The 26,838-nt window shown below is 44.8% G+C and overlaps 1 protein-coding gene across 1 annotated transcript in view; it reads right to left on the bottom strand.

Annotated features, from left to right (window-relative positions):
- pid1 (phosphotyrosine interaction domain containing 1) overlaps window positions 1-18,732 on the bottom strand; it is a 119,712-nt gene extending 100,980 nt beyond the window's left edge. Inside the window, exon 1 of the mRNA XM_080186499.1 lies at window positions 18,426-18,732. Coding sequence (XP_080042625.1) covers window positions 18,426-18,455 — 30 coding nt within the window. The 5' untranslated portion in view covers window positions 18,456-18,732. The remainder of the gene's footprint in view (window positions 1-18,425) is intronic.
- Window positions 18,733-26,838: the final 8,106 nt, after the last annotated feature.

Raw genomic sequence — 26,838 nt, 5'->3', positions numbered from 1 at the left:
AGAGTGCAAATGCAAGATTCCTTTACACTCAACCGCTGAAAGATTTAACAAATTCATCAATGCCAGAAATCTATTTATCACCACTGTTAAAACCTTACTCGCTGCAATTCATCTAATCAGCTGTTGTGGTATATTTAAAGTTTTGCCACAACAAGTGTTGGTTAATTGAGCAATATTGCTGGACAAGTTAGAGGAACCTGAGCCAGCAGTAATTCAGTTCCACTTCCTCTAACCTGCCAGCTTCACCACATTCCAGAACCACCACTTTTTTGACAATCAACCGATTACACAACATTAACGTAAACACTCAAGTGTTTGAAGATGAGTGCCTCCAGGTTTTTATTTTGTTGCAAGAGGTATCAAACGTTTTATAAAAAGAACTATTTTTTTTTTCTCCTCTGCACATTCTCAGATACAAGCCAAACATGTTGATCTTGGAAACAGAACTGGGGTTAAGTAAATTCTACTGCTTGAAAAACATGCCATGCACAAATTGAACATAGAATAATACGTTCTGCTTGAGGCTTAATGACAACCTCTGAAGAACGGCCCCTGGTGAATTGTTGTCATTTTCCCATTTCCTCTTACAGCCAACCTTGTGATCTAACTGCCAATTTAAAGCCAATTAGTGCCATTGGATCATTTTGTACTCAGCATGTCCCATCTAGGACATGGGTGGAAACTTGCAGAAGATTTGACATGACTTGGAATTTGATTTCTGTCCATCTCTGGGCTAATGGGCGTTCCATCACCCATGGTACTGTTGCTCTCGCGGAACTGTGTTTTATTTTAAGTCACAGAATCCCTAAAGAGCAGAAGGAGGCTATTCAGCCCATCAAGCTGGCACTGACATCACTCCCGCCCAGGCCCTATCTGTGTAACTCCAATATATTTACCCTGCCAATCCCCCTGACACTTATGAACAATTTATCATGGCTAATGCAACTAACCCGCACATCTTTGGACTGTGGGCAGAAACCAGAGCACCTGGAGGAAACCCATGCAGACATAGGGAGAAAGCGCAAACTCCACAAAGACGTTGACCCAAGCCGGGAATCAAACCTGGGTTCCTAGCACTGTGAGGCAGCAGTGCTAACCACTATATCATTGTGCTGCTTGGTTTTATTTTGAGTTTTTACGTACTGTGATTGTTCTCACGTTATTTAACTGTGCTAATCAGCAAACTAAGTAAACCATATCCTTTAATGTAAAATACTAATTTCATTTTGCATTGCAAAGTGTAATTAGTCTCAAAATTGGATTTCAAATGTAAATCCTTCCATCAATTAAAAAAAAATGCATATAACAGGTCCAAGAAAACCTTTCAGAATATTAAAAACTGCACCTTTAACGGAGAGAAAAATGTCTCATGGTACTTCGGGGAGTGGCATGGTGGCGCAGTGGTTAGCACTACTACCTCACAGTGCTAGGGTTCAATTCCTGGGTCACTATCTACACAGAGTTTGCATGTTCTCCCAGTGCCTGCGTGAGGGTGCTCTAGTTTGCTCCCACAGTCCGAAAGACGCACTGGTTAGGTGCTTTAGCCGTGCTGAATTCTCTCTCAGTATAACCGCACAGGCAGCGAAATGTGGCGACTAGGGGATTTTCACAGTAACTTCATTGCAGTGTTAATGTAAGCCCAGTTGCGACACTAATAAATAAAGTAAGAAAACTACGTCCAGCACCAAATGCTATAACAGCCTTTCAAAGATTAAGGCTGACAACGAAGTCTTCCAATTTGCCAGTTAAAGCCCATCATGAACTACTCTCCTCTGGATATGACTCCCACAGTCCAAAAATGTGCAGGTTAGGTGGATTAGCCATGCTAAATTGCCATCAGTGATAGGGAAATTGGAGGGTGGGATCCCCAAGAAGCCCAACTTGGTCGAACAGAACGTTCTGAGAACAGAAGTTGTAAGATTGGTGATGGTGATAGGGAAGCCTGAGAGCAAAAGTAGATTTAAATAAAGAGTTTTGATTTAAAATTAGAGATATTGGAGGATAGGGGGCCAATGTAAGTCAGCAAGGGCAGGAGAATGATGAGTCAGTAGGAGCTGGTAGCATTCAGATGGTTGAGGTTTGGAAGACTGGGTCTTTACAGAGAATGCAGGATGAGAGACGGGGCCAGAAGAGCCTTGATATAGCTGAGTTTGGAGCTTACAAAGGTATGGGTGAAGGTTCTGCTAACAGATGTGCTGAGGGAATGGTGGGGGCAGGTCACTTTACAGGAATGGAAGAAGGCACATGAGATTTGGGAAGATCAACTCAGGGTTGAAGGGCAGGGAGCCAATACCCAAGGTCAAGGAACAATGTATAATGTCAGCTCATGTGTAAGTCAGGGTGGGTGATCAGGTGATGAGTTTGAATTGGGTCAGTGGATCAGGTGATGCGTCTCATTTAAAAAAAAAGATGAGTTCGAGAGGAACCAAAGAACTAAACTAAGACACAGGATGAAGGGTAGGGCAGTTCAGTTCACAACCTCCCAACAAGCGTATTACATTGCTCCAGGACTAACACATGAGGCAAAATAAGGTGTCTATTGGTAGCCTGTGATACAATGTGGGTGGCATTTTACGACCTTGCTCAAGCAAGGTCCTAAAATCCCACCCATGGACAAAGGAGATTTCTGTTCTGGAACCTTGCCTGCCCCAGTAGGTAGAGTTTTAGTCAATATGTGTATGGGATGGATGCCATTAATTGAGTTGCTTAACTGTTTGTAATGTACAAACATTGTAACACAGGACTGATCACGTGCAAGCTCACAGGCTTGTAGTCCATTATTCTATTCACTCATAATAAGACTCTCTGGCTTCAGTTGGTCAAATTAGTCACATTCTACCTTTATTATGGGCTTTTCTAGTTTGGAGAATCAGAATCAGTGATTCCAAAACTGGATGGAATTACAGAATCCAATCTCCCCCAAATGGAAACAGCCTGTAATCCATCTGGACATCGTGAATCAGTGATTCGTCTTACAGATGGACAGAATTGTGAAAAACACACCCCCCAAAACAGTTTCAAAAATCTAGAATGCAATGCAGAAATGAAAATGGAACCTGGCTTCCCAGTCATTGTAAAACTGGGGCTCTGAACATGGTCACTGTGTATATCCCGGTCCAGCACCTGGGATGTGAATGAGTATTACCTTTTTTGTTTCAAAGGGTTGCATTTTCCTTCTGGCTGTGGGTTTGCAGGCAGCGGGGGATGGGGGGGGAGCATAAAATGCTATGGATCCCATGCCAAGGGGCTGCTGGGATCATCAGAGGGCCCCCCCATAAGTTACCCCCACACTCCCAGTTCCCCCATTCCCTGGCCTGCTTACCCGAGCATTTCACCATCCCTTGCTTGACCTTCCAGCCTGGCCCAAGCGACATCCCTCCACACACATACCTCTCACTGTCTCCAGGTTGCCTTGTGGTCAGAGACTGAATGCAGGACCAGTGGTGGCCACCATTCCTGGTGGCGCTGCTGGGACCGGGAGCTGTTGGCCATTTGATTGGATGGCAGAGCCCTGAGGCGAGACTACCTGGCCGGATAGGCAGTAGGTCTGCCTTAAACTAATCAGTGGCTTGATTAGCTATCCAAACTCCATACTACTGACTGCAACAATTTGATTATTTATTGAACAGACTTCTATGGGATGAAGTTTAACATCGAAGAAGGTGCTAAATGGGTGGCAGCGAGCTGACTAACTGTTATATACCCTGCATAATCTTGCTGTCTGCTAAATTAAATGAAAAGATCTGAAAGAGTGTATAATGAGTGAGCAATTTCCCGTCCACTCACTGTGCGCAGCCCAGTTTAAATTTCAATCCCTTCAAAGGATTTCAGAATTAAATGAGTGTTGGTGTGGCAGAGTTAGAACATAGAAAAACTACAGCACAAACAGGCCCTTCGGCCCACAAGTTGCGCCAATGATATCCATACCGACTAGGCTTACCTATAACCCTCAATTCTATTAAGTTGGCAATACTCCGGTCTGAGTCAAAGCTTGTTTTAGGAACTTGAGCACATGATCCAAAACTGATAGTCCAGCACAGTACTGAAAGGATGCTGGAGGTGCTTTCCCTAAGATGTCAAACCAAGGCTCTGTTTGTTTCTTAAGATGCAACTTGGAGATCTCACTACTTCCAGGAGAGATTTCTCCTGGCTCACATTTGTCAGTAAGAAATTTTATAAAACTGACAGTTCTCCCCTTTACTGAGATAAACGCAAAATACTGCAGATGCTGGAATCTGACATCAAAACTGAAAAATCGCAGCAGATCTGACAGCATCTGTGAAGAGAAAATAGAGCCAAAGGTTCAAGCCAGGATGCTGACTGGCTAACTTGAAATGTTGGCTCTATTCTCTCTCCACAGATGTTGTCAGACCTGCGGAGATTTTCCAGCATTTTCTATTTTTGTATCACCTCATTACTGGTTGAGAATATTATGTGCAAAGTGGCTGCTGTGTTTGTCTATAGTTACTCATTTCAAGTTAATTCATGCTATGTTTTATCCTTTGCAACATTTCGAAGAGCTCTGTTAGGATGTTATATATTAGTTTCCTGGTGGTCTACTTCCCTGGTGGTCTGCTGAATTAGGATCCGGCACCACTGTGGCCTGGGTTCGATTCCTAATCGGGTAAAGCAGATTTATCAGGACAGCATGGTGGCACTGTGGTTAGCACTGCTGCCTCACAATGCCAAGGACCCAGGTTCAATTCTGGCCTTGGGTGACTGTGTGGAGTTTGCACATTCTCCCCATGTCTGCGTGGGTTTTCTCCGGGTGCTCTGGTTTCCTCCCACACTTCAAAGATGTGTGGGTTAGGTTGATTGTCCATGTTAAATTGATCATTAGTATCAGGGGGATTAGCAGGGTAAATATATGGGATTACAGGGATAGGGCCTGGATGGGATTGTTGTCAGTGCAGACTTGATGGGCCGAACGATCTCTTTCTGCATTGTAGGGATTTTATAATTCTACCCAGGCAGGTGCTGGAGCGCTGACTAGGGGATTTCCACAGTTACTTCATTGCATTGTTAATGTAAGCCTACTTGTAACACTAATAAATAAAATTAGTTATTTTTTTCTTTCAAATGGAAAAGGCATAGTCTATGAAAAGAAGACAAAGATTGTGTAACCTCAATGAAGTTCAAATCACAGTGCTTCAAATTACTGAAAGGAGGCACATTAAAAAAATCATTTGCTTTTTCTATCAAAGGCTTATTTTGTGGATTACTGTTCAGTAATAGATGTTCATTTTACCCTAGCTGACTGCTTCATCGATGATTTTGCGGTTGTTAAATTCTATCACTTGCCCATATCTCATTCATTCCTGGGTAATGGACAGTTAAACAACTTTGAAAGGTTACTAAGTGCAGCATTGGAATTTTTATAAAATTGGGGAGTCAAAATGTGAAAAATAACTGATGTTAAAAGTTTTATCCTAATGGAGGAAATGAAGCACCTTTTTTGCAACTTGCCCTCCAATAGCTCCAAACAAACACCACCTTCAAACTTTTGAAAGCCTTCCATCAAACTCTTCTGTTTGATTGGTCGGATTACCATTAAACAATTACAGTGGCGGTCATTACACAATTGATTGATCAAAGCACAATGCCAATAGCAAGGGATCAGCTGGATTGCGAGCCTCCTACACATACACACTAGCAAATGTGTTTTGTACTTCTGGAAGGATTTATATGGAAGATGATATTGATTGTGATCGGTGAGCCCTGATTAATGCAGTTCATTTGTTTACTTTTGCTAAGCTGTCTCTGACTATAAGGGCGGCACGATGGCATAATGGTTGGGATTGCTGCCTCACAATGCCAGGGACCCGGGTTTGATTGCTGGCTTGGGTCACTGTCTGTGTGGAGTCAATGCGTTTTCCCCATTTCTGCGTGTATTTCCTCTGGGTGCTCTGGTTTCCTCCCACAGTCCAAAAGATGTGCTGGTTAGGTATATTGGCCATGCTAAATTCTCCTTCACTGTACCCAAACAGGCGCTGGAGTGTGACAACTAGAAGATTTTCACAGTAATTTCATTGCAGTGTTAATGTAAGCCTATTTGCAACACTAATATACAAACTTTAGCATAATTTTTTTGTTGTAAAAGCAATTTCCATGTGCTTTCCAAAAGTCACACTGAGTGCCTCTCACAGATAAGGTGCTGTGCATCCCTTACAAGGTCAGCCAGTTAAACATACCCCTCACAAAGATGGCAGACCTCTGATGGCGATCTCTGAAGTACATGCCTCAGTTATCTAAGATCCTAGTATGCAGAAATCAAGGGTTAATTGCCTTTCATTTGCCAATATTTCAGATAGGCAAGTGGAAGATTTGTAAAGTGCTGGAGCCACCAATGAGTCTTTTGAAGAGCCCAATATAGAGGCCATTTGTAAACAGGTGAAAGGGGTGGCACAGTGGTTAGCTCTGTTGCCTCACAGTGCCAGGAACTGGGTTCAATTCCCAGCTTGGACCACTGTCTGTGTGGAGTTTGCACGTTCTCCCCGTGTCTGTGTGGGTTTCCTCTGGGTGCTCTGGTTTCCTCCTACAGTCCGAAAGATGTGCAGGTTGTGTGCAGTGGCCATGCTAAATTCTCCCTCGGTGTACCAGAATGTAGCAACACGGAGATTTTCACAATAACTTCATTGTAGTGTGAATGTAAGCTTACTTGTGACTTTAAACTTTAGACCTAGAAAGTGTTATTCTAAGGCCCTGGGACAGTTTCACAGTTTGGAAAAACATTTTGCATTATGGAATACTGACATCCCATAATAAACAAAAGGTTTCTGCATTTCCTTCAACCACTTTATCGTCTCTCATTATACTGATTGTTCCCTTTTTTTGTGTTTTAACATGAGTTGCAGGACCTCTTCTGAGTGTATCCCTGTAATGAATTTTGTTAAAGTCTATCATGTAAAAAATTCAGGGATGGTTAAGAATGTTGTGCACTGGGGACCTTTCCATATAGAAATGCATATAAAGGCTGTGCTACACAAGAGAAAAAGGTTTGCTATCTACTAAAATATAGTTAATATCCAGTTAAAGGAATAACCTGTGAGTAGATTATTATTATTAAATATGCATTCATGAAACTACTCCCATTATGCGCACGGTTTGGAATGGTATCATCTAGCAAGTTCACAATTTTCTGTTCACAGCTTTGCTTTGAGGAATATGACAGTAGCTGAATTGCTGAAAGCCATTCATAGCTGAGGCGCAGTGGTTAGCACTGCTGCCTCACAGTGTCAGGGACCTGGATTCGATTCCCAGCTTGGGTCACTCCATGCAGGGTCTGCACATTCTCCCTGTACCTGTGTGAGTTTCCTCCGGTTGCTCCAGTTTCCTCCCACAATCTGTAAGGTGTTCTAGTTAGGTGCATTGGCCCATACTAAATTCTCCCTCAGTGTAGCCGAGCAGGAATGCAGTGACTAGGGGATTCTCACAGTAACTTCATTGCAGCGTAAGCCTACTTGTGACACGAATAAATAAATTTAAACGTATTGCCGCAGGTTAAAGGAAGGCAAAAGTTTACTATGGGAATCTCCATGAAAGTATTTGCAGTCTAGGGTTTCTCCACATGCTCCCTGTAACTATTCCAGAAATGATCTTGTTATTTCCTGGAACATCAATGGATGGAGGCCTCTTCCGTGAAGACACTTTTCCCACTGATAAGGATGTGAAGCAGCTGAGCTCACCAGGGTCTTTTGGTGATTCATGACCTTCTTTGATCAGAATATGAATGGGTACAGGCCAGCCCAATCAGTAGTGGTCTCCGAGCTTGTTGTAAAAATAAATCCGCACAGTTCTCTGCAATGGTCTGGATACAGATCAATTACACTCATTGCCATGTCAGGGGAGCATTCTATAGAAGAATCCCTTCATTTGATATCATACCAGGCATGTCTATTTCACTTCCTAATGAAAAGGATATATGCTCTTTCCACTCTCAGTATGTCGATTTCACTTTCTTATGAAAAGGATATACGCTCTTTACACTCTCAGTATGTGGATTTCGCTTTCTTATGAATAGGAAAGGACTCCCAGTATATCTATTTCACTTCCTTAAGAAGGGTTGGATGTTCTCTGGACTTCATGGGGATTTCTTTGACTATCAGTATCGCTGAAGGAAAGAAGATTAAAAAATAACCACCTTGGGGCCATATCACGGGGTGAAAAACCTTTCATTCAAAGGGCTTTCTGTATGTTGAAGAGTTTTCTGTTGCTGGCAATTTAGGGCGGAATCTTAATAGAACTGAGCTGGGCGCAGTGGGGAGGTTGGTAATGGGTCAGGACCCCGTTGCTAATTGAAGCAGGCTTTACCATGACTTTTTAACTCAGCCACAGGATTATCAAGCTGTTTGCAGCTTTCCCAGCCAACTAAAGAGTGCAACCCACACCCTGTGAATGGAGGCTCTCTATTTGAAGGCAGCTCGGCAGGGGTCCGAATGATTGTCAGAAAGGTTGCTGCTGAAGCAATCAGAAAGCAAGAGATTGGAAGGAAGGCTGGGGAAGGCAGCCCACCCCCATTCCCCTAGCTCTGTCTCCTCGCTGTGGACCAGCCCGATAGAAATCCCCTGTGACTGAGAGGAACAGGACAGGCAACCAAAAGAAGCAAGCATGGCTGAAAGTAGCAAAGGCTGTAGCAGCAGGAGTGAGAGCCCAAAATCAGGATTCACTGCCAGAATAAATTCAATGATTTCATTAAGTCTAGAAAAATGAATGTTTTACCACATTCTGGTGGCATCCATCCTTCACTGACCTCACATCCCCCTGCTCAGCGTTCCTCCGCTGACACACCTTGCAGCTCCTCACATTTCTTTCTCTCCAGCCACCTTCTCAGCTATCCATTTCAACGGACAACACTCACACTCGTCCTCTTCAATAACCTCTCAAACTCACTCTGTCCTTGGGTTCCCATTCCATCCTCAGCTCACAATCCACTCATTCAATCTACTTGTGCAAACTCCACACAGACAGTGACCCAAGCCAGGAATTGAACCCAGGTCCTTGGCACTGTGAGGCAGCAGTGCTAACCACTGTGCCACCATGCCACCCTGCAACAGGTAGGTTAGTGAGGACAAGGTCCATTAGGTTTTCCCACGTTGTTGGTCCTCTCAACCCCTGCTCTAGATATAGTCAGGCAGATATGTCCTTTCACGATTCTGTGAGTATAACTATGTCAGGCTGTTGCTTGCTTAGTCTGTTGGACAGCTGTCCCAATTTTGCCACGAACCCCCAGATGTTAGTAAGGAGAACGGTGCAGGGTGAGATGCTATTGTATCATAGAACCCTACAGTGCAGAAAGAGGCCCTTCGGCCCATCGAGTCTGCACCGAACACAATCCCACCCAGGCTCTACCCCCATTTCACACCCACTAATCCCTCCAACCTATGCATCCCTGGACACTAAGGGGCAATTTCTTAGCATGGCCAATCAACCTAACCTGCACATCTTTGGACTCTGGGAGGAAACCGGAGCACCCGGAGGAAACCCACGCAGACACAAGGAGAATGTGTAAACTGCACACAGACAGTGACCCGAGCTGGGAATCGAACCCAGGACCCTGGAGCTGTGAAGCAGCAGTGCTAACCACTGTGCTACCGTGCCCCCCCCCGTATCGGGTGCTAAGTTGATGCCAGATTGTTATATTCCTTTTTGACTTCTCGGTACTAGTTTGATAAAACTCTTAAGTAGCATGCCGAGCCTTTTCAGAGGGCAGACAGGAATCAACCTCATTGATGTAGATTCAGAGCCACATGTAGGCCAGACAAGACAATAACAGCAGATCCCTTCCCTTTGTTAGTCAGATGGGTTTTTACAACAAGCAATGATAGTTTCTTGGCACCACGACTGCGACCAGATTCCATTCCCACATTTTTTAAAATTGAATTAATTAAACTTAAATTCCACCAGCTGCCATGGTGGGTTTTGAACCTACTCACCCAGAACATTCGCCTGGCCCCCTGGATTACTAGCCCATTGACATTACCGCTCGTCATTCCCCTTAGCTTGCTCTCATATAATCATTGACGTTTACAGCATGGAAACAGGCCTGTCAGTCCAACTTGTCCATGCTGCCCAGTTTTTACCACTAAGCTAGTCCCAATTGCCTGCATTTGGCCCATATCCCTCTATACCCATTTTACTCATGTAGCCGTCTAAATGCTTTTTAAAAGACGAAATTGTACCTGCCTTTACTACTGCCTTCGGCAGCTCTTACCAGACACTCACCATCCTCTGAGTGAAAGAGTTGCCCCTCTGGACCCTTTTGTATCTCTCCCATCTCACCTTAAACCTATGCCCTTTACATTTGACTCCCCTACCTTTGGGAAAAGATATTGACTATCTACCTTACCTATGCCCCTCATTACTTCATAGACCTCTATAAGATCAGCCCTAAGCCTCCTATGCTCTAGGGAAAAAAAGTCCCAGTCTATCCAGCCTCTCCTTATAACTCAAACCATCAAGTCATTGTAGCATCCTAGTAAATCTTTTCTGCGCTCTTTCTTGTTTAACAATATCCTTTCTATAATATGGTGACCAGAACTGTACACAATATTCCAAGTGTGGCCTTACTAATGTTTTGTACGACAATCGAAAGAAGTTGCTTTCACACTTACCGAGCATTACAAAATATTTTACAACCATACAACTATTTTGAAAAACGTCTGACACTAGGATTTTCCGTCGTGCTCGCTCCAAGCTGGAAAGTTCCGCCTGAGGTCAATGGACCTTTGCAAAGTCTGCCCACCCCCCTTGCCCGCTACGATTCCCATGGTGGGTGGGATGGGAAAGTTCCACCTGAGAAGATGGGACTCGCTTCCTGAATGTATATTGCCAGAAAAGACAAGGAAATTTGGTACGGGAATACCTAAAGGAAAAAAAAACACTTCCCAAGGCGAAAGAAAGAATTAATTTTGAAGGGTAGCTCACAGCGCAGGGAGAACTCCATGGGTCAAATAACTATTAATATGTTGCCATCTCCAATGTTTAAGTACTTTGGAGAGATTGCTTCCAGCCTTTTTGTCATCAGGTCATGATTAGTATACTTGACTGGTATTGACTGGAATTACATGGAAGTCTGGAATGTGTGTTCCTTTAATTTCTTTTAACCAGTACGCAGGGTAAACAATAAGTACTAACACATTCCTGTCATTTAATGTTTGCTCTGACGTTTCTATAAACAGATACACATGGACTAGATTTTCAGTTTGACATGAATCCATCTCGGGTGGAATTGGGGGAAGAAGGAGATTTACTGCAGAGATGCTGTACTGTTGTGAGTGTGGTGACTGCTTATCAGGCAAAGAGAAATTCCACAAGTACGTATTTCTCAGTATCTTGATTTAGAGTCTTGTCACAATAATAGGTTTCTGTGAGTATTAGGACGAGCAGCTGACCAAAATAAAAATGACCCCTCCTCATTAAGATTTGGCCTTTCCAAAACATGATGCTTCTTGCAACATACTTTTGTTATGTTCCCTACAAACAATCTCATTACAGAGTCTGAGTGATATACTTTGGGAGCATGAATGTTGCCAGACTAATGGCAGAATGTTTTCTTGTCACGTTCTCTATTGTTGTAACACACAGGCACATTGCAACTTCTAGATTTCAGCTTGAGTGAGCTTGCTGCGTGTTGCAGTGTCACTGCATCCCTCAAAAGGGGCAAAATTCTCGTGAAGGAGAATTCAAGTCAGTTTTAGACAGGAACAATGCTCCAATCCATTCTGCCCAGCCATCCATGGCATTCCCTTGATAATAATCCCATTTCATCGACTTCATAGAATCCTACAGTGCAGAAGGAGGCCATTCGGCCCATCAAGTCTGCACCGATAACAAATCCACCCAAGCCCTATCCCCATACATTTACCCAAGCAAGTCCCCCTGACAATAAGGGGCAATTTTAGAATGGCCAATCCACCTAATCTGCACATCTTTGGACTGTGGGAGGAAACCGGAACATCCGGAGGAAACCCACGCAGACTTGGGGAGAATGTGCAAACTCCACACAGACAGTGACCCAAGGCTGGAACTGAACCTGGGTCCCTGGCGCTGTGAGGCAGCAGTGCTAACTACTGTGCCACCGTGCCACCCATATACAGCCAAACACAACCCTTGTACTTGAAATATGACTGTGTAAAATGACCTGTGGTACCTGGTGTAGTATAATCTACAGTGTCTAGAATGCCATTAACTGATGACCAAAAACCATTGCACCGATGACAGCTAAGCCTATTTGAAGCAAGGTCTGTCGGTTACCCTTCATGTTATTCAATAGCAGAGTCCAAGCGGATTGCAAACATGTGTTGGATTTCATTTGACTTCCCTTTTATCAAAAGTTGCATCAAGGGCACATAACACGTCAAGCATTAATCCATGAAGCTCCATTTGTCTACACAGGAATAATTTACATTTCCCAATGCATTAATAAAGAAAGGCCTCAGAAAGCAAGATCATTTTTATTTTAACAAGTTAGGAATGTTAAATTTTCAGATGGGTGGGAGTGAAATTTGTCACACAAGTATCTCACATTCATTCCAGTTCTGTCTATGCAGCCTGGGGGCCAGGAAGAGGAGAGGGTATGCAAAAGATGCCAATTATTCTCATCCAGGTTGAAGGTTATTTTCCTCTCCTGCTCCCCAAACTTAAAAGGACAAAATAGCAGCAACCTGTTCCTGACTAATCCCCACAGTGGCACAGTGGTCAACACTGCAGCCTCACATCACCAGGGTCCTGGGTTTGATTCCCGGCTTGGGTCACTGTCTGTCTGGAGTCTACACATTCTCCCCATGTCTGCTTGAGTTTCCTCCAGGTGCTTCAGTTTCCTCCCACGGTCCGAAAGATAGAATCCTATAATGCAGAAGGAGGCCATTTGGCCCATCAAGTCTGCACTGAACTCAATCTCACTCAGGCCCTATCGCCATAACAAATGCATTTACCCTAGCTAGTCTCCCTGACACTAAGGGCAATTTAGCATGGCCAATCTACTTAACTCACACATCTTTGGACTGGCAGACGGAACCAGAACACCCAGAAGAAACCCATGCAGACATGGGGAGAACATGCAGACTCCACACAAACAGTGACCCAAGCCAGGAATTGAACCCGGGTCCCTGACACTGCGAGGCAGCAGTGCTGGCTAGATGCATTGACCATGCTAAATTCTCCCTCAGAATATCCGAACAGGCGCTGGAGTGTGGTGATTAGAGGATTTTCACAGCAACTTCATTGCAGTGTTAATGTAAGCATACTTGTAATAAAGCAACTTTAAACTTTAATTTAGATCTGTGAGTGGACAGAACCGAGTTTCTCTTGCATTTTCCTGTATCCTTTTCACATGCTTCATCTGTTAATACAGCCCTTTGTACTTGAAACATGACTGACCAGATTGACCTGTGACATTTACTATTGTGTAATCCTATAATATTTGAACACCAGTAACTGATGACCAAAAGCATACACAAAGGACAGCCAGAATTCAAAGCAAATTTCTGATCCACCCTCCTTGGGCCATCGTTCATGCTTTTCAATAGTGCAGTTCAGGCAGATTGTAAACACGTGTTGGACTCAATATTACATTTAAATAAAAATCAAGATTTACATCAATGGCACTTATCACGTCAACCATTCATTGGCCGATTCTCTATTTGGGGAGAATTTACATACTCCAATACTTGCCAGTGAAGAAAGGTCTCATAAAAAAGTTCATTTTTCTCCCTGAGAGAAGAACAATGAATGTTCAGATCATCTTGTCCTCTAACTTATCCTCTTAGTCTCCTTAAAGTCTCCTTGTAATAGGATTACACAGAATGTACAACACAGGAACAAGTCTGAACTAGTTCATGCCAAATAACTCCATCTTGCACAAATGCTAAAGCACAGGGAATAAAAAGACTTACACTGATGTAACACCTTATCAAATCATTAAGAACACTGACAACAACAACTTATATATGGTGGCACTGTGGTTAGCACTGCTGCCTCACAGCGCCAGGGACCCAGGTTCAATTCCCAGCTTGAGTCACTGTCTATGTGGAGAACAAAGAACAAAGAAAATTACAGCGCAGGAACAGGTCCTTCCGTCCTCCAAGCCTGGACGAAACATGCTGCCTGTCTGATCAAAAATCCCCTATCCTTCCAGGGACTATATCACTCTACTCCCATCCTATTCATGTATTTGTCAAGATGCTCCTTAAAAGTCACTATCATATCAGCTTCCACTACCTCCCACGGCAGAGAACAAAAGTATTCTCTCCAAGCCTGCGTGAGTTTCCTCTGGGTTTTCCAGTTTCCACCCACAGTCCAAAAGATGTGCTGGTTAAGTGCAGTGACCATGCAAAATTCTCCCTCAGTGAAACCCAAACAGACGTCGGAGTGTGGCACCGAGGGGATTTTCACAGTAACGTCATTGCAGTTTAATGTAAGTGACACTACTTGTGACACTAATAAATAAACGTAAACCATATTTAGGCAGTCTGCTTAACATGAAAAAGCAGCACAAGGAGATTCAAGGAAGCATTGTAAAGCAAAATAGACCCTAAGATTGGTCAAAAGGATGGTTTTAAGGAGTGTCTTTCGGAGGAAAGTGAGGTGGAAAGCCATAGGGAAGGAATTCCAGTGATTGGGTCTACGCAACTGAAGGTACAGCCACCAATGGTGGGGCAGTTAAAATTGAGGATGCTCAAGGGGCCAGAATTTGTTGAGGGCAGATAATTGTGGAGTTGGAGGACATTACAGATGATAGAGGAATGAGACCATAGAAGAATTTGAAAGCATGGATAAGAATTTTAAACTTTGAGACCAACAGCCAATGTGGCCATCGGGAGGATAGGTGAACGGAATTTGGCTTGGGTAAAGATAGGGGCAGAAGAGTTTTGGATGACCTCATGTTTATACAATGTAGGATATTAGCCACATTGTGCTTTGGAATTGTGATGTTGAAAGGCGACAAAGACTTGAAAGAGGGTTTCAGTGGCAGATGAGCTGAGGCAGGTGACGTTATGGAGGTGAAAATAGGCAGTTTTAGTAATTGTGCAGAAATATCTTTTTGGAAGTTCCTTTTGAGGCCAAATATGGTTACAGACAATATGGTTTAACCTCAGCCAGTTCCAGGGAGGAGAGTGAAGTCAGTAGCTAAAAACAGAGTTTGTAACAGGGATCAAAACCAATGGCTTCACCCACCAGTGTTTAATTGGCGGACATTTTGGCTCATCTGGTACTAGTGTCGATTAAGCAGTCTGATTATCTCGCAGCAGGAGGGAAGCTGAGTGAGGTTAGTGGTGAGGCAGAGCTGAGCGGGATCAGTGTACATGCTGCTGTACTTTAACATGATGGCACTGTGGGACAGCATAGTGATGAGGAACAGGAGGGAGCCAAGGTTAGATCCTTGGGGGCACCAGAGATAACCATATAGAGCAGGAAGAGAAGCCATTGAAAGCGATGCTCTGGTTATAATCATTCTTGACAAGAATGGAACCAATTCAAGAGCAGACCTACCTCAATGGGACAACAATGGGGACCATTGGATGACGTTGGTGTGCCAACCATGTCAAAGGTTGTAGAACGATCAGGAAGGGCGAGACAGGGTAGTTGACCTTTGTCGCAGTCACAGAGGGCATCTTGTGTAACTTTGATAAGAACTGGTGTTGTGGAGGCAGAAACCTGATTAACACCACTGCCCCACCCTCCGCACACCCCACCCCCCCCAACCCCTAATTCCCCAGGCCTTTTACTTGCTTAAAGCTGGTAACATTTCTAACTTTACCCAGTCCTAATGAATGACCATCGAGCTGAAATCTTGGGCAGGACTCCCTGGCCATTCACGCCCCAAAAACTGAAATTCCTACCCCAGCTCAGCCGACCTTTAAATGTTGTGTCCAATTTCCTGCCCCGCCCAATATGATTCCCACAGCGGGTGAGATGGGGAAATCTATGTTTCTCCCTCCACAAGTGTTGTTCCTTCACCCCCTTCAGAACTGTATCCCTTATTTGATACTGTCTTTCCATGTTCTTCCGACCAAAGTGAATCTCTTCACATTTTTCCGCTTTGAGCTTCATCTGCCACCAGTCAGTCCATTCTGCCGACTTGTCTTTCCTCACTGTCCACAATACTTCCATGGTTTGTATCTTTTGCAGACTTTGAAATTGTGCCCTGTAATGATTGAAGTCTACGTCATTACTACACATGAGGAAGAGCCAGTTTCCGGGGGTCAGCGCCCCTTGTATTTACTGATATAGATTAACGACCTAGACCTTGGTGTACTCGGCACAATTTCAAAGCATGTAATCCTCCTTTCAGTTTCAGCATTACTTTTCTATTGCATAAAACTCACTGCACTTCTTCCAACCAGAGATAATCCGCTGCTTAATTTCCATCTTCCGTGCCCACTGATACCAGCTTACCTGAAACTATTCAATTTCTCTGAGAGCTTCAAGTTTTTAGGTGTCCAGATCACCAACAACCTGTCCCGGTCCCCCATGAGGACACTATAGTTAAGAAAGCCCACCAATGTCTACTTTCTATGCTGACTAAATAAACTTGGCATGTCAGCTACGACTAACACCAGCTTTTACAAATGCACCATAGAAAGCACTCTTTCTTGTTGTATCTCAGCTTGGTATGGCAACTGCTCTGCTCAAGACCATAAGAAGCTACAAAGGGTCATGAACGAAGCCCAGTTCATCACGCAAACCAGCCTCCCACACACCGACAGTCTACACTTCCTCAGCAAATCAAGGACCCACCCTCGACATTCTCTTTTCCACCTTTTTCCTTCAGGAAAAATATACAAAACTCTGGGGTCACGTTAACAAGCGATTCAAGAACAGCTTCTTCCCTGCTGCCAAAAGACTTTTGAATGGACCTATCTTGGATTAACTTGATATTTCTCTATATCCCAGCTATGACAGTAACACTACATTTTGTACTCTCCCATTTCCTTCTCTGTGAACGGTACGTTTTGTCTCTATAGTGTGCAAAAAGCAATACTTTTCACTGCATACTAATACATGTGACAATAAATCAAATCAAATCAAATCTTCACCCAGAAACTTTACATCTTAACTCTGACCCTCTTCCCTAGGCTCAAACTGACGGTCCATAAATTGAGTCTTTGGTTCACTGATCTTCATGCTCCTCCAGTGCTTTTCTCTAGAGATACTCCCTCATCAGCCCCACCACGTAGCTCACTGTCACCAGTAAACATTATTGACCAGGGCATCTCCTGCCACACTTGCTCAATCGGAATATCCGTGACAATTAGGAAAGAGAAAGGGGCTCACAGGCAATCCTTGGTGGTATGATCCTTCTTTGTGTATAGCAAGGTTAAATGTTCCAATAATGTGTCATTGAGGATAGTTTAACTTCACCGTTTGAACATGAGAATGAATCAGTGTACATACTGTAAATATCCAACTCTAGTTTCCTTCCTGGCAGACTTGCTCTCTCCCTGCTTACCCCGACACCAGTATGTCCCTTTCTCAGACTGAATCCTCTCTTTAAGCATCTTGTCTCACTAGCCCAAGCCTGTGAAGTCAACCCTCACCCTTCCCCAATTCAGGAAATAATCATCTATATATTGACATTGATTCCGGCAGTAATCAGACGAATGGAATGACCCTGCTGTCCATTTCTCTGAAGATCATGGAGACCCCCTTTGACTGTTGGCTTCTAGTCCATGAAACTGGAGTAAAAATTGAGTCTCAGTGCACGGTTACCTTGGTGATTCCCCAGTCTCTGTGGGTTGTATCTCAGCGTGACTGATCCAAGTCCTTACTAACCATCTGGGTCACATTGATCACAACATAACATGGGAGGGGGTGGTGGGGGGGGTTGCTGGAAGGCGGCGAGAGTCTGGGACTGCCTTTCATCGCCCTCGGTTCACTGAGCAAATTCCATCACATCAGGGCTGCGCTTCTCGGCTTATCAATCACTGTGGAGAGGAGAGACACTTTTCCCTTGGTCACAACCAGACAAGGAGGGGGACTGATTCCACCCCCCCACTCCTCCTCTCCCTATTCCTGGCTAAACAACACTGGGATCGTGTGTTGACATTCCAGCTCCCCCAAACCCCTTCTCCCTTTCACAGCCCCAACGCTGTGATCTCCCACATTTCGTTATTGTTACCGCTGCACAGAGGCTCACTCACATCAGGCTTCCATACAACTGCGATTTACTCTCAGGGAATCAGCAGAGAGAAAAATATATATATATAACAATTCGTTTTGGATACTGGTATCTAAAAAACATTGCTTTTTTTTGTTTTTTTTTACAGGTCAGACAGGTCCCCCTCTCTCCATCTCCCTTCCCCTTCAGTGAAGTGTCTGAATCCTGCGCTGCTTAAGAGGGAATAATTGCCATAGAAGCGTACGTGATGTTACAGACAGGCTGAGGAATAAGCTGGGGCTGACTCTGTGCAGCCAGACTCTCTTACCTGCAGTCTCTCGCTTGCTGGCTGCCACATGTTGGTCCTCCCTGCGGGCCAGTGGCAGTGGGTGGGCTGTGGGGGGGGAATAAGAGGGGGTGGGGGCAGGGAGGGAGAGGAGGTGAGGAGGGTGGGGGTGATATTGTTGTTTGGCTCTGATGTTCCTCTTGTCCCGCTGTCGATACAGCAGTAACTGCTTCTCGCTGCCACTGCTGCTGATGGGAACTCCGCCTGCACGACTGATGGGGTGTCTGGCTGAATCTCACTGTTCACCTCCTCTTCTGGCCGCTTTCCTCTCTTGCTGCTGCTGCAGGCAGACTTCCAGAGGCGGAAAAAGGCAGCCAGAACCTCATTCCCATTTGTAGCGGCGCCGGGAAGTGGGAGGTCGCTGGCGGAGCCTAGGCAGACATACACACACTTGCTCACACACACACACATAGACAGATATCCCTCAACGTTCACAGTGTGTGCTTCCCCCTGCTCTCCAGTTTCTCACTCTCTCCTTTTAAACAAAAGTAAAGTTTATTTATTAGTCACAAGTGAGGCTTACATTAACACTGCAATGAAGTTACTGTGAAATTCCCCTAGTCGCCACACTCAGGCGCCTGTTCGGGTCAATGCACCTAACCAGCAGGTCTTTCGGACTGTGAGAGGAAACCGGAGCACTCGGAGGAAACCCACGCAGACACGAGGAGAATGTGCAAACTCCACACAGACAGTGATCCAAGCCAGGAATCGTAGGTTTCCTCTGGGTGCTGTGAGGCAGCAGTGCTAACTACTGTGCCACCTATGTCTTAAACATCCACAAGCACACTCGTGTTACACTTTCTGTTGCACATAAAGATCATTTGTGGTGTAAATCTGAAAGTTACGTTGAACTCAGTTTGAACTTTATTTATTGGTGTCACAAGTCGACTTACATTAACACTGCAATGAAGTTACTGTGAAAATCCCCGAGTCGCCACACTCCTGTTCAGGTACACTGAGGAAGAATTTTTTTTCGCCTTGGCCAGTGCAGCTAACCAGCATGTCTTTCGGACTGTGGGAGGAAAACAGAGCACCTGGAGGAAACCCATGCAGTCACGGGGAGAACATGCAGACTCTGGGCAGACAGAGACCAAGCTGGGAATCGAGCCTGGGTCCCTGGCCCAATGTCAAGGAAAACCTGAAGCTAACTCTGATTTTGTTGAAATTGATGCGATTCCATTAACTTTGACCACTCCCCCCCCCCGCAAGATATACTTAATTCATAAATTTATAAGAACATTGCAATCATTCCAAACTGACCATCACACAAAGTAAGATAATATTCTGGGTACTTTACATAGATCATGTAGCATTCTGAGACGCTTCAATATATTAAAGGAAACATTGACCACTGTTGGGTGATTTGAGGTGCAGGAAAATGTTGCTCTGTGGACGGTGTGGTCAGAGCTGAATCTAAACCAGGCAAAAGGGGGAGGGGAATGGATTTCATCAATCGTTTCAGAGATAGCCACAGCGCTGACCACTGAGTGTGATTTTTCTTTTAGAAATGTAGCTTTCCCTTCCTATTGACTTCTAGCTCCATCTATAGAATCATCAAATCCCATGCAGTGCAGAAGGAGGCCATTTGGCCCATTCGAGTCTGCACCAACCACAATCCCAACCAGGTCTTATTCCCATAGCCCCATGCATTTACCCTAGTTAGTCCGCCTGACACAAAGGGACAATTTAGCATGGCCAATCCACCTAACCCACATATTTTTGGACTGTGGGAGGAAACCAGAGCACCTGGAAGAAACCCATGCCGACATGGGGAGAATGTGCAAACTCCACACAGACAGTGGCCCAAGCTGGGAATTGAACCTGTGTCCCTGGCGCTGTAAGGCAGCAGTGCTAACCACTGTGCCACTGTGTTGCTCTGCTCCTTCCATGCCTCTGTTTGTGAGGAGCTGATCCTTTATCCTCAATCAGATAAATTGACTTGTCCATCTTTGATCTCATAATAATTTAGGTGCCACACTGATAATTGGAGATTTACCCCTGCTCCCTCTGGACAAGCACCATATAAACATATGAAATAGAAACTGAAGTAGGCTATTCGGCCCCTCAAGCCTGCTTTGCCATCCAATATTGTCACAGTGACTTCATTGCAGTGTTAATGTAAGCCTATTTGTGACACTAATAAATAAATGAACTAACAAATAAAGAAACTAAAAAAAAGCTGGTCTATTTTCATTGATGTGGAGATGCCAGCATTGAACTGGCACAGTAAGAAGTCTCACAACACCACGTTAAAGTCCAACAGGTTTATTTGGAATCACGAACTTTCGGACCACTGCCCCTTCATTACGTGAGTGATCCTGATGAAGGAGCAGTGCTCCGAAAGCTCGTGATTCCAAATAAACCTTTTGGACTTTAACCTGGTGTTGTGGGACTTCTTACTGTTTTCATTGAGTTTCACAATCCTCCTTACACGACGCCACCATTCCCCCAGAATCTTAGATTCCTTTGCCTAAATCAATCTACCCCCACCTTGAAAAGATACAGTGATCCCACTTCTGAGGCAGAATTCCAAAAGTGTGCAACCCTCTGAGAGAAAAATATTCTCCTCATCTTTGTCCTATACAGCAACACCTAATTTTAAATCCCCCCCACCCCCCCTGCAGCCCTTGTTCTGGGCTCACCCACAAAAGGGAGCATCATTTCCTTGTCAAAACTGTTCAGAATCCAACATATTCTAAGTCATCCCTCAACCTTCTAAATTCTACTGGAAGCAAGCCCAGTCTTTCCAACCTATCTTCATAAGACAACCCACTCAATCCACGTATCTATCAATCTAGTAAACCCTCTCTGAACTGCCTCCAATGCAGAACTAGGAATGATAGCGAATCTGTCAAAGGTTTCTGTGGCATTGCTTAGCTGCATCCAAAATACAGTCTGGAAGTGGCACTCAGGTTATGGGTGGAGTTAAGAGAACGTTCAGAGTCAGTTCACTCAGTCTACCCGGTATTGAAAAAGACACTCTGTCAGACAGCAGCAGAATTGGATTCTAACACAGAACACAAATTCTGATGAAAGATCGATGACCTGGAAGTTGAACTTTTGTTCCTCCCTCCACAGATGCTGTCAGATCTGTTGAATATTTCCAACACAGCAGAATTTAGTTTATATACAATAGGAGGAAATACCAGCACTGTAATAAAAAAAAATTTCAGCAAAAAATGTTCACAGGCTGCAATAACTCATACCACAGAAGTGATTGTCAATCCTCAGAACTCATCAGCACATGGTAGGGGGCAAACTTCAAGAATGTTAGATAGATTAAAAATCATAATTGGATAGAATAACTACTCTGTTAATGTTACTGGTTGGTTGAAATATAACGTGATTGAATAAAAATCAATGAAACACTACTTCCATTCATTGCTTGCGTATATAAAGTTCATTTATCAGAGTCACAAATATTGTAATGAAGTTACTGTGGAAATCCCCTAGTCACCACTCTCGGGAGCCTCTTCAGGTACATGGTGGGAGAATTTAGCATAGTCAATGCATCTAACCAGCACATCTGGAGGAAACCCAGGCAGACACAGAGAGAATGTGCAGACATCCCAGAGACAATGGCCCAAACCAGGAATCGATCCCAGGTCCCTGCAGCTGTGAGACAGCAGCGTTCACCACAGTACCACCGTGCTGCTCCACTGGGGACATGTCACGTCAGTGAGGCTTACAACCAGTTCATCCAAACATGAACCTGTCATAGGGATACCCTGGGGCCTCATGGTGAGTATAGCCCTGGGGGGAGAGGGACATGGCCAAGCCCAGCCCTGGCACTATCCCAGCACAGGTTGGCACCTGGCAGGGCCAAGCTGGCAGTGCCAACCAGTGTCAAGTGTCAGTGCCAGGGATGGATCCTAGTGGAAACCCGATGGGTGGGGACTCAATTATATGCAGGGTGGGGTGGGGAGCGGATGTGGGAGTAATGGAGATGTTGGTGATGACTCTTTGGGGGAAGGGCAGGAGGGGGTTAGGCATGAAACAGGCCCCCCTGGTTTTTCTGGAGAGCTGAAGAGAAAACCAGTCTGTTTCTCTGGAGAGAATCAGGCCAGTTTTCAGTCAGACCCTGACACCTTTTTGGCAAGATTTTGTCCTTAGAGTTTCCGAGTTCCAATCTTCCCAGCCTCTCGTTGCTGGAGTGATGTGAAATAAGCCACAGGATTGCAGAAAACTCATTTTAATACATTAGCATGTAATTAGCGAGCACCCATCTCCAGGACTTCCCCCGTCACCGGATACCTAGCAGGTGCTGTCAAGAGTAGAATTGGATTCTAACACAGAAATCAAATTCTGATGAAAGGTCTATGACCCAAAACATGAACATTTGTTTCTCCCTCCACAGATGCTGTCAGATCTGCTGAATACTTCCAAGATGTGGAGATGCTGGCGTTGGACTGGGGTAAACACAGTAAGAAGTCTCACGACACCAGGTTAAAGTCCAACAAGTTTATTTGATAGTAAACCCACAAGCTTTCAGGGTTTGAGTGGAGAATTCTGGTCTCAAACAGAGCATATAAAGGCACACACAGTTTACAGAATATTGATTGGAATGCGAGTCTTTACAGCTAATCAATTCTTAAAGGTGCAGACAATGTGAGTGGAGATAGCACTAAGCATAGGTTAAAGAGATGTGTATTGTCTCCAGACAGGACAGTAAGTGAGATGTTGCAAGCCCAGGCAAGTCATGGGGGTTACAGATAGTGCGACATGAACCCAAAGTCCTGGTTGAGGCTGTCCTCATGTGTGCGGAACTTGGATATCAGTTTCTGCTCAGCGACTCTGCGCTGTCATATGTCGTGAAGGCCACCTTGGAGAACGCTTACCCGAAGATCAGAGGCCAGAAGATCATGGGCATTCGGCCTCTGATCTTCGGGTAAATGCCCTCCAAGGCGGCCTTCACGACATATGACAGCGCAGAGTCACTGAGCAGAAACTGATAGCCAAGTTCCACACACATGAAGTTGGCCTCAACTGGGATCTTGGGTTCATGTCGCACTATTGTAACCCCCATGACTTGCCTGGGCTTGCATCATCTCACTTACTGTCCTGTCTGGAGACAATACACATCTCTTTAACCTGTGCTTAATGCTATCTCCACTCACGTTGTCTGCACCTTTAAGAATGACCAGCTGTGAAGACTTGCATTCCAATCAGTATTCTGTAAACTGTGTGTGCCTTTCTATGCTCTGTTTGAGACCAGAACTCTCCACTCACCTGACGAAGGGGCAAAGCCCGAAAGCTTGTGGGTTTACTATCAAATAAACTTGTTGGACTTTAACCTGGTGTTGTGAGACTTCTTACTGAATATTTCCAACACAGCAGAATTCAATTTATATGTAATAGGAGGAAATACCAGCACTGCAATGAAAAGATAATTTCCGCAAAAAATGTTCACAATCTGCAATACCTCATACCACAGAAGTGAATGTCAAACCTCAGAACTCATCATCACATGGTAGGGGCAAACTTCAAGAATGTTAGATAGATTAAAAATCATAAATGGATGAAAGATCTACTCTGTTAATGTTACTGGTTGGTTGAAATATAAACTGATTAGATAAAAATCAATGAAAACTACTTCCATTCATTGCTTGAGTATATGAAGTTTATTTATTAGTGACATAAGTATGCTCAAATTAACACTGCAATAAAGTTACTGTTAAAACCTCCCAATTGCCACACTCTAGAGCCTGTTCGAGTACACGGAGGGAGAAGTTAGCATGGCCAATTCACTTAACCAGCACGTCTTTTGGTCTGTGGGGGGGAAACCGGAGCCCCCAGAGGAAACCCACGCAGACGCAGGGAGAATGTGCAGACTCCACACAGACAGTGCCTCAAGCCAGGAATTGAACCCAGGCCTCTGCAGTTGTGAGGTAGCAGTGCTAACCACTGCACCACCCCACTGGGGACATGTCACATTAGTAAGGTTTACAATCAGTTCACCCAGACGAGAACCTGTCATAGGGATGCTCTGGGGGCATCATGGTGAGCATGGCCCTAGGGGCGAGGGACATGGTCAGGCCACACCCTGGCACTGCCCCAGCACAGGTTGGCACCTGGCAGGGCCAAGCTGGCAGTGCCAACCAGCGCCAAGCGGCAGTGCCGGGGTGGATCCTAGTGGAAACCCTATGGGTGGGGAGTCATTTGTATGCAGTGTGGGGTGGGGAGCGGATGTGGGAGTAAGGGAGATGCTGGTGATGACTTTTTGGAGGGCAGGGAGGTTAGGGGTGAAACAGGCCCCCTCTGCCCTGGTTTTTCTGGAGAGCTGAAGAGAAAACCAGTCTGTTTCTCTGAGGAGAATCATGCCAATTTTCAGTCAGACCCTGACACCTTGCCGTTTTTTGGTAAGATTTCATCCTTAGAGGTTCCGAGTTCCAATCTTCCCAGCCTCTTGCTGCTGGGATGGTGTGAAATATGCCACAGGATTGCAGAAAGCTCACTTTAATACATTAGTATGTCATTAGCGAGCACCCATCTCCGGGACTTACCCCCTCATCGGATATCCAGCGGGCCCCTCCATGCTGTCACTTGGCGTCATTTACAATAGCTCCACCCTCCCCTCCCCCTCCGTTCAGGGGACAACGGAGAGGATGTGGGGGACACAGATAAGTGCTAGTCAAGGCCAGTGGTGAGGGTCCCAGAATCACCACTTCGGGGAGAGGGGTCAGGAAGGTCACTTGTAGGCCTTACCTTCTCCTCATGTTGGCACGGTGACACGGTAGTTAGCACTGCTCACTCACAGCGCCAGGGTCCCGGGTTCAAATCCCGGCTTGGGTCACTGTCCGTGCAGGGTCTACAGATTCTCCCCGTGTCTATGTGGGTGTTCTCCAGGTGGAGGTGGATTGGCCATGCTAAATTGTCCCTTAGTGTCAGGGGATGAGCTGGGGTAAATGCATGGAGTTATGGGGATAGGGCCTGGGTGAATTGTGATTAAGGCAGACTTGATGGGCCGAATGGCCTCCTTCTGCGCTGTAGGATTCTATGTTGGGGCACTCCTTGCTTCCCGTTGTCCGCCCCTCACCCGCTCCGATTTCCATGACGGATGGAACAGTAAAATTCCGGCCAATGATTCTAACAATTTTGGAATGGGGATTACTGCTGGTTTCCTGTCTGATGTCAGTTTCTTTTAGAAACTTCTCTTTCTGGGGAAACGGGAAGGATTTCTGAGCTGACTAACAGCCCATTGAACCATATTATGAAAACCCCTTCTTTGACCAACAAGTCTTGGCGTTAGACTTGAACCTGGAACTGCTAGTCCAGAGGCATGGACACTACCACTGTGCCACAAAGCTCCCCTCTGCTGCTGGGGAATTGGCTTAATTGAGATGGGCTTTGTGCCAGTAGTCCATTCAAATGCAACTAAGGTAAAAGCTGAGAGCCCTCACTTCCCATTATAATCTTAATTGATTCAACTTCTCCCCTTATGCTCTATAGTTTTGAAATTAATACAGAAAATGATGGAATTGTGGAGCAAGCTGGCTTCTGAAAGGTGGATAGCTAACATATGGGCGTCACGGTGGCACAGTGGTCAGCACAGCAGCCTCACAGTGCCAGGGATCCAGATTCAGTTCCTGGCTTGGGTCACTGTCTATGCAGAGCTTGCATGTTCCCTCCATGTCTGCATGGGTTTCCTCTGGGTGCTCCAGTTTCCTCCCACATCCTAAAGATGAATGGGTTCGGTGATTGACCATGCTAAATTGTCCCTTGGTGTCAGGGGGACGAGCAGGGTGAATATGTGATGTACAGGGATAGGACCTGGGTTGGTGCAGGCTCGATGGGCTGAGTGGCCTCCCTCTGCAATGTGGGGATTTTATGATTCTGTTTTATGATTTCAGTGGGACCTTAATCAGAACTGGAGAGTTGTTTATGGACAGGTTTAATCTAACAATTATACTCTGACTGCACTTCAGCTAGAGAGGACATAGGCATCAACAGTTTCTATAATTTCAGTTAAATAATAAACAGTCGTACCTCAATGATGATGGAACACAGGAAGCTTTATTGGTTCTTATATTTATTTCTGCAGTCTGAAACCATTTCAACCACAACTGCAAAGTTGATGGATACAGCTGTGGCATCCAAACCCATTGGTCTATTATTACATCCTGTAATAAATCAGTAAGGTTACTTAGAATATTGCATCTAAGTGTGATCAATTTATTCTCAGATAATGCACAGGAGACAGTTTCAGAGAACAATAATGATCCGACTAGAATTGTCACGTCTAAGCATCCAAGTACACTAGAATCACTATAATAAAGTCCGTCAACACTAGCAAATATATCCAGGATATCCAACAAAATAGAGGAAGGAAAATGCTTTGGAATTTTGGGATGAGTTATGCAAAGCAATTTAATCCATTGAAATTCTATACAGTGGA

The sequence above is a fragment of the Carcharhinus amblyrhynchos genome, chromosome 3, assembly GCF_965287045.1.
Source record: "Carcharhinus amblyrhynchos chromosome 3, sCarAmb.v2.hapA, whole genome shotgun sequence".
Taxonomy (NCBI): Eukaryota; Metazoa; Chordata; class Chondrichthyes; order Carcharhiniformes; family Carcharhinidae; genus Carcharhinus; species Carcharhinus amblyrhynchos.
The sequence above is the reverse complement of the archived record's forward strand: the minus strand, read 5'-3'. Positions and strand labels throughout refer to the sequence as shown.